General features: G+C 52.5%; 1 protein-coding gene across 5 annotated transcripts in view; it reads right to left on the bottom strand.

Annotated features, from left to right (window-relative positions):
- Positions 1-2,316: 2,316 nt before the first annotated feature.
- Positions 2,317-11,149, bottom strand: part of MGLL (monoglyceride lipase) — a 134,796-nt gene continuing 125,963 nt past the window's right edge. For all 5 annotated transcript variants that reach the window (XM_037803231.1, XM_037803219.1, XM_037803240.1 and 2 more), the window contains 2 exons: positions 8,781-8,996; positions 2,317-5,680 (listed from right to left, as the gene is read on the bottom strand). In XM_037803231.1, coding sequence (XP_037659159.1) covers positions 5,555-5,680; positions 8,781-8,996 — 342 coding nt within the window. In that variant the 3' untranslated portion in view covers positions 2,317-5,554. The remainder of the gene's footprint in view (positions 5,681-8,780; positions 8,997-11,149) is intronic.

Raw genomic sequence — 11,149 nt, 5'->3', positions numbered from 1 at the left:
CCTTCCCCTGTCACCTGGCACCTGTCACAGTTTCCTAACAAAGCCCAGACTCTCTGGTCCCCTCTGCCTAGGACACCCGTTCCTTCTTGCTGCTACATGCCATCATGGCCTCTTTTGGAGGCTCCCTGGAAGACAGTCCTCGGGCCCCAAGAGTGGATCTGAGCCCACCTGGCGAGTGCCTACCGCTTGTCAGGCATGGGGTGGGCTTTGCAAATGGACTCATCGGCTCCATCCTCACCCAGTCCCAGAAGCTGCTCTTCTCTGCAGCAAGTCGTTCATACCAAGGGCAAGCTCCTCCATCCTAGTCTGACTCTCCTCTGGACCCCCAGCTGCGCTCAATTCATTGCAGTTTGCAGAGGAGGAAACTGAAGCTCAGAGTGGCAGGCTCAGGTGCCCAAGATCCCATAGCTAGTGGGGCAGGATTCGAATCCCGGTCTCTGGCTCCAAGGCCCTGGGCTCCTTCCTCCCCAGCCCAGGCTGTCCCCCTAAGAGGGAGGGCAAGGTGAGAATTTGGTTCAGGCACAGACGTTTGGAGGTTAGTCATTCCCATCTCGGCAGATGCTGTGCTCAGACGCATGCTGCTTCAACTCCCAGCTGCCATGGGCCCCAGACAGGGCCAGCACCCTCAGGCCTCCCAGCTGGGGAGATGGCCTCGCCCAACTCCCAGAATATGGCCACAGATGGCCACTGCTCACCCTCTATTTACGCACCTCATTAAACACCCTCTTCCCTGGTACCTCCTGGCTTCCCTGCCTCCCAAACAGGAAAAGGGCAAACTGGGCAGCATTCCAAATGCATTCATTCCTCACTCCCCTATTCATTCATTCGTAATTCACTCATTCATTTGCTCATCCATTCATCACTCGTTCATTATTCATTCATCCCTAACTCATTCATTCATTACTGATTTATCCACCACTTCATTCAATTCCGAATTCATTCATTCCCTGCTCACTTACCCATTAACTCATTCCTTACTCATTTATTCATTCATTTGCTCATTCATTCATTCATTACTCATTCACTCACTCCTTCATCCACTACTCACTGGTTCACTCATACATTAATGCTCACTCACCCATTCTTCACTCATTTATGCATTCATCTGTTCAATCATTCATTACTCATTCATTCACTTATTCACTCACTCGTCCATTACTCACCCACTCATTCACTCACTCATTCATTCATCAACCAAATCTTTACCAGGCACCTGAGGGGAACCAACCAGGGATCTAGACACTGGGCACACATCCTGCTGGAGCTTATGTTCAAATGGAAGGAGACAGATAGTAACCAAATGTACAAACAAAATCTGCAGCATGCCAGACAGCAATAAACATGCTAGAGAAAAATAAGACAGGGCAGGGTCCAAGGCGGGTGTGATAATTTCAGATAAGGTGGTCAGGAAAAGCTTTGCTGAAAAGTGACGTCTGGGCAAAGACCTGAGAGGAGGTGAGGGAGCACGGCCGGCAAGTAAATGGACAGTGAGGAGGCTGGAGCCAAGTGAACACGGGCAAGGGCAGGGAGGTCACGGGTCCAGGGCCCAAAGGCCTGGGAAAGGGCTTTGGTCTTTATTTAAATGAGATGGGAGCCATGGAAGGTTTTAAGCAGAGAGGGGACGTAGTCTGACTCCTTTGTTGACAGCACGTTTCAGCAGCTGTGTGGAAACCCAGTGCAGGGGAGCCAGACAAGAAAGAGGGTGCTGTCCCAGAAGCCGTTGTCATTATCCAGATGAGAGATGGTGGTAACAGCTGTGGGGCCAGAGAGAAATGACCTGTCTCTGGGTATATCCTGAAGGTAGAGCTGCTGGGCTCTGCGGATGGATGGCTGTGGGTGTGAGACAAGACACGGTCCGAAGATGGTGTCTGGGGTTATCGGGCTGAGCAGGGGGGAAGATGGGGCTCCATGTACTGAGATGGGAGAGGCTAAGGGGGGCAGACTTGGGGAGTGGGTATTTGGGGACATGTTAGATACCCACGCAGGACTGTGGAGGAAAGGGTCAGCTACAGAGCCTAGAGCTGGGGGTGGCCTGGGCTGCAGGGGCAAATGTTCATTTTTACCTGGCGGTGAAAAGTGCATCGTGGGGTAGAGGCAGGGATGACTCTGGCTACCCCTGAGTATGCAAGAGAGAAAATGAAGTTCACACTCAGCCATCTGGGCCCTGGAAGGACCACCTGAGTCAACATCAGGTGACTGGCACGGGGTCATCCTGGACTCTCCATCCTGCCTGGCAAAAGGACCTGTTGCTCTCTCTGCAGGGCACGCTGTAGTCCCGGATCAGGGGCCCCGTAAGACAGGCAAAGACAGATGGCATTCAGAAAACTTCTGGTTTATTCGGATTAGCTGTAGCATACACTGGTTCCTTTAATAGTTCTAAACGGATACACGCGTTCCCCACTAGCAGTATGTATGGAAGTGGCTGAGCTGTGGTGGCGATTACAAACAGGTAAACTGCGTGGAAAATCATCGTGATCTTCGTGGGCTTATGTTAGTAATTGGTGAGAGTGAACCAAAAGAGAGTGTGAGAGCCACACAGTGCCTGGAAAAGAGGTGTTGGGTGGGACCAGGGGGGTTCCCGTGGCATTCTTTAGTGTTTGCATGGTGGGTCCCAGTGCCATCTGAAGGCTGGGAGGGAGCTGGGATTGCTCACTGCTGGAAGGGCAGAGGTAGCCCTCTCTTCCCCACCTCCATCATCCCTGCAAAGGAAGAGGGCCTTGGGACTCCCAAGGGGCACCAGGTGGGAGCTCCCCTGGCTGCAGGTATGGAAGCCATTTTTGGCTGAGCTAGCGTGGAGTCAGAATGAATGGGGAAGGGTCTCATCCATGCCAGGGTTCCAGCGAATGCCCCAATTAGTTGTGTCCTTCACCCAGGCAGAGTTTGCAGGAGCTCCTCCCTGGCTGTGCCTTCCTTTCCACTTCTCGGGGCCAAGCCCTCCCAACTCCAAATCCTGTACCCAGCTCAGGCTCTACTCTAAAGCTGGGCGTGTCCCCGAGATCAAACATAATTTCCAGACACATCTGAAGACCCCCTACTCCTGCACCATCTCCCTTCTCAGCAGGTGGGCGTGCTCTTCCAGATCAGGTAAGATAGTCCCCGATTTCAAACAATGTTCTTTTTTAATCTAGGCAGTTCTTTAATCAGACAAGTCAAGGAGACTGAATGGGTCATGTGTCTCTGTGAGAGCTTCCGTGCAAATAAATTCATGTATCTGAAAGTGTCCTTGGTCAGACCTCATCCCTGATATTTAATTTGGGAAATGGCATCGTCATAACATGCTACAGGGAGAGGCAGCGGGCAGGGAAGGAGGAGGGGTTGGGCAGGTTCATTAGCTGACCTGTGATATCACAGCTCGGGGCACAGATCTAAGCTCTGGGGAGCTCGGATTTGCAGATGTAGTTTCTGCAGTTTTTCGCTGAGAAGTGGAAACGATGCTGCCCAGCTGCACGGGGCCCCATCAGGCAGGTGGAGACTGATCTCTCTCAACACCTTTTTTCTTCTCCCAAGAGACGCCAAAGAAATAAGTGGAAACTGCCCTGCGTAGGGTTCGGGGTCGTTAGCACCCTAAACATCTGCCTTGCTCACTGTTGGGGATCTGGGGGGAGCTCAGCCTCTCTTTGGGGCAGGATCCAGGAGAACTCCCACCCGTGGACCCCCAGGGCCCAGTCTCCTTCACCTTGGGGGCTCCGGGCCTCTCCATGGTGAACAGCTCTTGGGCCAGCGAGGGAAAGGAGAACGAGGGGCTCCCCTCCCTGGAGACTCAGAATAAGCCCTGAGAATTACAAGGCGTGAGAGACTGGGCAGCTCTTCCTGCTGCTGGGGATGCAGGTGGGGATTTTCAGTCCAAGCCCCCATTCCTGGCCTCGGTGCTCAGAGGGGGCCCTGTTGCGGGCTTGCAGCCTCCGTTTGTGGCCCCGGGACCCTCCGATTGCACCATCCATGCGGAATAAGTTCCCTGCGGCTGTGCTGGTCTAAAAACCAACAGGGAGGAAGCTGGTGGCAGGCAGCACCTACCCCCAGGACCCAGTGACCCCACCCAGAGGCCTAATTGCCACCAATCAGCTTCATGAGGTAAAAGGAACCCCTATCGGGAGAGTGCCAGCTTCCCCATTCCCGGCTGGCCACCCCCTTTTTATTGCTGGCCCTAAATACAGGTGGAGGGCAGGGCAGAGGGCGAGGTTTGCACCTGAGAGAAGCAGGCCAGACTGTGCCGGAACTCAGGAGTGCCACCCTCTCCACCTCGGTGGGCTGCTGTGGGTGGGGACAGGGTGACCAGCCCTGGCCTGTGGCCTCCGTGGGCCTTGCCTCTGCTCAGTCACAGGCCCTGGCTCTGCAGGCTCTGCAGGCTCCTTGGGCTGGGCAGGCCCAGGTTGCACAGGTCAGGGCCTGGGATGGGGCCCCTCCAGCCCATGCAGCCCTGCTCACCGCCGGAAGCTTCCTGCCAGACGATGCCCAACCCCAGGCTCCCCTGTCTGGGGCTGTGGCTTATCAACCTGAGCACGGGGGTCCTCACCACCCAACCCAGAGGACCATCCCAGGCGTTCTGACTATGCCCAGCCGCAAAGGGGCCTGGGACCCCCCCCCCCCCCCCCACCAAGAACCCGTTAGGGCTGCAGCGCTGAGCTGGGCTTGTGATGGACACCGGGCAGCGGGCAACAAAACTGCCTTCTTGCCTCAAGTTCCTTCGAGCCCCCCTGGCTCCCACCCAAATAGTGTATGCTTTAGAATATACATTATATATATTAAACATTTCATCTTCAATACAATTTTTCTTTTAGTAGAGTGTCCAGTAAAAGTTGCTAAGGAAAGGCACCCTCTTTGAATATACGCGGGAGGCAGCCGGCAACCCACGTGCCGCCCTGACAGAGAAGGAAAGGGTGAGGGCGGGAGGGAGAAATGAAGGTTTCCTGCTTGATTGGTTCTCCTTTTAGGCTAAGTCTTGCCCCCACCGCAGAGGAAGTGACAAGGGTCAGGGGTGGCTGCCCATTTGGAGGAAATGGTGGATACTTTCTAGGGCCCCTGAGGGGCCCGGGGATCTGCCCAGAGTTCTTAGGTTCCAAGGAGACCCCAGCCACCTGGTGACACGGGCAGAGAAGGGTCCCCCAGGAGTGGCTGGTGGGAGGTGGGAGGTGGGGTGGGGATGGGTGGGGGTGGCAGGTGGATAACGATCTATAATATCAGGAGAGGGGACGCCTCAAGTTATTGCAGTCTGGCACCTCAAGGAACCTCAGGAATTCCTGGAAACCTCTGTGGGAGCTGGTAGAGGCGGGGCAGAGGCTTTGCTTTTGTTAAGGGGGCATTTCGGCATATTGCCTCTCTTGAAAATTGCCGGTGACCCTTCTTCATTTTTGCACAGAGCATCTACTCCTCAAGGTAGAGCCACTGGCTCATGGCCTAGTGTGTGTGACATTAATGTCTTTTCTTTTTTAAAGCAAATTGTGCTAGGGACCTCTCCAATTTGAGATTTCTTTTTTTTTTTTTTTGCAAGCCACATCTTCTGCCCTTCCTCTGCCCACTTCCTCCAGACTGTGAAATGGCAGCCAGGCCTGTGAATTCAGGGTGGGGACCCAGCTCCTGCCGCAGCTGTCCTTTGAGAGACCCACATGCTTATTTCACGAAAGACAGAGTTGGCTACTTCGGGAAGCTCTTTGTGGAGAACGTGGTAGGCACCTTCGTAGATCTGCAATGTGGAAACACATACAGGCCGTCAGGGGCAGCAGGAAGCTGACGGGGGAGGGAGGGAGGGTGCGCCCTACAGTGTCCTCTGTCCCCTGGACTCTGTCCCTACTCCCGGAGGACCTGCTGGTGGCTTCGAGTCCTGTGCTCCGGGGACCTCTGGACCATATGGTGGTTCGCATACATCAAATCAGTCCCACACGCTGTAGTATCTCCTTGGCCCCACATCCGTCTCCAGCTCTTGAAACCTCTTCTGTGCCTCCATTTCAGCCAACCTGCTCCCAAGGGCTGATTTTCATTCCCTGTCTTTACTGCCTTGCTTTCCATTTAGTTCTCAATTCACCCCTATCTGACATTGGCTCCCACCAACCCTCAGACCCCATTCTCCTCAAGGTCGTCAATGACCTTCAGCTTGCCATATCCAGCGGATGCCTTTTTGCCCTCGATATCTTTTGACTTCTCGGCATCGTTCAAACGAACTGAACGATCTCATCCTTCAGGAACATTTTCCTCTAGTGGTTTCCAGGGCTTTATACATCCCTTCTCTGCCTCCTCCTTCACCAGCCTTCTCAGCTAGGCTGGGTGTTACTCAATTATTCCTAAAATCTCAGGGCATGCAATCAGGGAACAAGCTTGTAAACAAGCTGGCTTCTCCGGACCACATCAGCCCAAGTGAGCTTTCTCCGTGGCCAGAAGCACCAGCTCTGCCCTCCCTTCTGTTGACACCAGCCAGATCCCTTATGGCTCTAACCCAAGGTTTTTCTGTAGGACACCTTGACCTACCTGTGAACGCTGGAAACACGTCCACCAACCTCTGCAAATTGGGGTGGCCTCGGGGCTTGCCTCGGTCCCGCCTCTCTTCTCTCTCTCCCCATTAATCTCACCCGGTCTCATGGCTTTAAAAACATTGATGAGCTGATGACTCTTGAATTTGTATCTCCAGCCAGACCTCCTTTCCGAACTCTAATGTGTGGTTCCAACAGACTACCTGACACTTCCATTTGAATTTCTAATGGACATCTCCACATTTCTAATAGATATCTCCAAGAGGTCTCTCCAATTGGAGCTCAATTACTCCTAAAATCTCTTTTTCTCTAAGTGTTACCCATCTCAGAGTACACCACCAGAAGCCTCAAACCTAGGAGCCATCCTTACTCACTCACTCCCCTTTTATCTCACTCCCTGTGGCCAAGCTCGCTTCCAGCCCTGCTACCCATCCTGTCAGCTCTTCCCTGTGCCTTCGTGGCCACAGCCCTAAGCTGAGGCGCCATCTTTCTTTGGCAATTGGCAGTATATCCTTCCACCTGGCCTCCTCCTTCCACTCCTGGCTGGTGGGATGCTTTAAAACTGAAATTGCATCATGTCACCCCCTGGCTCAAAATCCTTGGTGGCTTCTCATTGTCCTAAGAACAAAATCCCAGCTTCTCATGACCCAAGGCTGGGATGGTGAGTTCCTGCACCCAATCCCCTAACCCTACGGTGTATCACTCTGTCCTCTGGCCAGTTCACTCCCACTGCACTGGCATCCTTCGGAATGCTTGCATACACCGAGATCCTTCTAACCTGGGGGTCTCCGCCCCTGCTCTTTCCTCTGTCTAGAATGTTCTTCGCTAGCTGTTTCCACCATCAGACCTCAGACTTGCCTGTCCAATCTAAAGTAAGCTTTACCCTTCTTCTGCTCCTGCTACCGCAGCACCCTGCTTAATTTCCTCCAGGGCACAAATCATTTGGTTACCCCCATCACTTATTTGTTTATCTGCTCATTGTCTCTTTACCCCACCAGGATATGGGCCCCATGGGAGAATGGAGGCTTGTTCACGGGGGTTGGCACAAAGTACGTGCCCAGTAAACATTTGTTGAATTAAATAATCAATGAATGGGTGCCTGTGTGACTGAATAAAAGAATGATCTTAGTGGACTACTTTAGTAGGGCCAATGGGGTTCCCTGCCAGCGCAGGGTGAGATCTGCGCAATCCTTTCACACCAAAATGTGAAGCGTCCCATTGTATTTTTACGCTCTCCAGCATTAAGGAAGTTGACTTTTCTTTTTCCAGATTTATTTATTTTTTTTTACTTCTTTTTATCCATCCCTGAATCTATACCTGGCAGCTGGTGTGGGTCAAAGTCTGCAATTTGATAAAGATGGGAGGGAAGCACGTGGCAATTTATCGAGATGTGTGGGAAAGGGCACTGAGCTTGGAGTTAGATCTGGCCATCATTTGGGAAGTGTGGGCTTGTAAGTGCGTCACCTACTCTCTTTTTAACCCAGTAAAATCAATGGTATCAACCCAGGGCCTTCATATATCGCTGCGTGGGAATGTGGCGGCCCAATCTGTGTGTGCCAATCCCAGAGACACGGATGTGAGTGGCATCCCTGACCCACTGACCACAAAGGGCCATTTTAAGGGTCAACTATCACCTGCCTAGTACACAGCCTGTGCACAGAGAAGAATCCACACCCCACCCCACCCCTACACCATTTGACCCATTTGGGAGTCCTTCCTAGTTCAATCAGACAAACTAAGTGGGCCCTTTAGACCCTCAAATGACATGTCCATCTCGGGAACCTCTCTGGTTTAGTCCGTTGGTGTCTTCTGCACCTCCTATGCCACATAACAAAGCACGGGTGCTGCCTCTGGGTCCCTCCCTCTGCAGGACCCAGCTCTTGCAAAGCTTCCCTTGCAGATTCAGATGCCGCTAAGTGCCCCCAGCACCTCGTGCCCAGAGGTCCCCCTCGCCCAAGCCGGCTGGGGGTGGAGAATGCCAATCGGCAGTAAAGCTGGAGGCTCCTCTCCCAACCACAACAAAGCTGAAAACAACCTCCTGGGAGATTGTCTTTACTCAAGGCCCGGGTGCAGACTCTTTTTCCTGACCCTAAAGTCTCCTGGTCCTTCTTTCCTTCTTCCCTTCAAGCTCATTCATGCAGAATGATCGGCTAATGACTTGTGTGTGTTCTTAGAATGAAGATGCTTTGTCATCCCACTATCTATTTTCCAGTGGGCTGGGCTGGCCCCTATCCCGAGCTGCCTGGGTGGGGAGCACTGGAGTCTGGGCAGGTGCACCCCAAGGGACCCGCCCTCTCTCCTCCCTCGGGGCAGGCTCACCTTGAGGGTCTTGTCCTGGCTCTTGGCTGACTCCATGAGCAGGTAGGCCCCTTTGCTGTCGCACAGGCGGTCGGCGGAGCCCTGAAGCAGCAGGAAGGGCAGCGTCAGCTTGGGGAGGGCCCGCTCCACCCGCGAGACGGCGTTGAGCAGCTGGATGCTGAAGCACACCTTCAGCCCGGCCCGGCAGATCAGGGGATCCGTGTTGTAGTTGTCCACCTGGAAGGGAGTGGGGAGGGGGGCGGTGTCGGTCAGTTCATGGGTGGAGAGGGCATTGTTCTGTTTCCTGTTAGCTTTGCAAACTGTTCTGGCCTGAAAAAGAACCGATTCCATTCAAGCCAGCTCCGTCTGGGGGAGAGGTAGGGGGTGGTTACTGAGTCAGGAGCCCGTGCAAGGGAGCACGTTAGATTCAGGCCTATTGGTTTTCCTTTATTATTTTTTTTTAATTTTTTAAATTCAATTTCATTGAGATATATTCACCTACCATGCACTAATACAAAGTGTACATTCAATTGTTCACAGTACCATTATATAGTTGTGCGTTCAACACCAAAATTAATTTTGGAACATTTTCATTACCACACACACAAAAGTAATAAGAATAAAAATTAAAGTGAAAAATAACAATTAAAGTAAAAAAGAACACTGGGTGCCTTTTTTTTTTTCTTTTTGTTTTTGCCCCTGTTTTTCTACTCATCCGTCAATACACTGGACAAAGGGGAGTGTGGTCCACATGGCTTTCCCAATCACATTGTCACCCCTCATAAGCTGCATTTTTATACAATCATCTTCAAGATTCAAGGGTTCTGTGTTGTAGTTTGATAGTTTCAGGCATTTACTGCTAGCCATTCAAATTCATTCGAACCTAAAAAGGGTTGTCTATATTGTGCGTAAGAGTGCCCACCAGAGTGATCTCTCGGCTCCTTTTGGAATCTCTTCTTGATTATTATTATTATTTTTTAACTTTCTATTTTGACATAATTTTAAACCTGCAGGACAGTTGAAAAAATAATCCCAAATGCATATGGAGGATTCCAACATATGCCCCCCGAGGCGGAAGGGAGCCGGGTGTCATTCCCCCCAACAAGGTGATAGGGGATTCTCTAAGAGCAAAAGTCTTGGGATCTGTCAGCAGGAGAGAAGCCCCCAACCCCATTAGGTACGAGACCTGGGGAAGGAAGCCTGCCTGGCCCCCTGAGTGGGGGAGAAGATGACATGCCTGAAGGCCTGAGCTTGGGGTGCGGGGACTTGGGGAAGGAGGCCTGCGGGGTGAGGGGACTTTGGTGGAGAATGCAGGCCCTGGGCGACATGGTAGCAGGGTGGGGGAGAAAGCAAGTCAGTGCCTGCCCTTTATGTTGAGTGATAGGGTGGTGAGGTCATCCCACAGGGCTCCCTGAAGACTCAAGAGAGCCAGCACCAGACAGGCTGGAGACCCTGGGCTGCCACCCCCAACTGAAAGCTCAAAACCCTACTCTTCCCCTAGTCCCTCTTATCTCCTTCAATAGCAGGGAGCAAGGGGGAGAAGATGAGCTCGAGGTTCTCAGTGGTCCCACCGGGCTTTTCGACACCCAGGGTCCTGATCGGCCTCGAGATCTGCCGATGGGGCAGATAACAGTAGGAAGGAGGGAGTTGGCCCCACCTTCCCAACTCCTTGGGCCTCAGTTTCTTCATCTGCAGAATGGGATGCCAACAGGATCCTCCTCCCAGGATCCTGGATGTGCTGTATAAGTTGATCTGTGCACCACGTGAGGACTGGCTGTTGCTATCATTATTATTTTTATTACTATTATTTGATAGCCATGGTCCATAGCAGTGAATGAAACAAAATAAAAGCTGCTCATATTTGTGTCCCCGCCATGGTCAGCCCTTTTAATAACCTGGATCTGCACCCGTTTTGGTACAGATCCCTCCAGGCTTGATGCTATGCATTTCACATACATCCAACAAGGGAGAAAATGTTAAACCATAATCTGTGCTTTTTTATGTAAACAGCATCATCTTGTTCACTTTATCTGGATCAAAAAAGGTTCTGAAGCTGTTTTGGTGTTTGGGGTGTTAACCCCAATGTAGTGTGTTTCCTTGGGTGGGTGGTTGGGGGTGGTGTGGGGGAGGGGTGCACAGTGATCTGCCCTGAGTAAGGGGGACCAAGCTGGGAGCCCCCAAATCTCTTTGGCAGGGCACTGACTGAGGGGCTGTGTAAGGGGCCAGGATGAAGGGTGGGTTTTGGCCATGGTGGGCTCTGGGCACTGGGTCTCAGGCTGGAGAAGCCTGTGTGCCCCTCCGACAGGGAGTCAGCTGCCCTGGCCGTGCAGGGGCTGCGTCCATCTGTCCCTCTCCAAGATGGCCCCAGAGGCTGCCTTCCCTCCTCAGCC

Source organism: Choloepus didactylus, chromosome 1, assembly GCF_015220235.1.
Source record: "Choloepus didactylus isolate mChoDid1 chromosome 1, mChoDid1.pri, whole genome shotgun sequence".
Classification (NCBI taxonomy): Eukaryota; Metazoa; Chordata; class Mammalia; order Pilosa; family Megalonychidae; genus Choloepus; species Choloepus didactylus.
The sequence above is the reverse complement of the archived record's forward strand: the minus strand, read 5'-3'. Positions and strand labels throughout refer to the sequence as shown.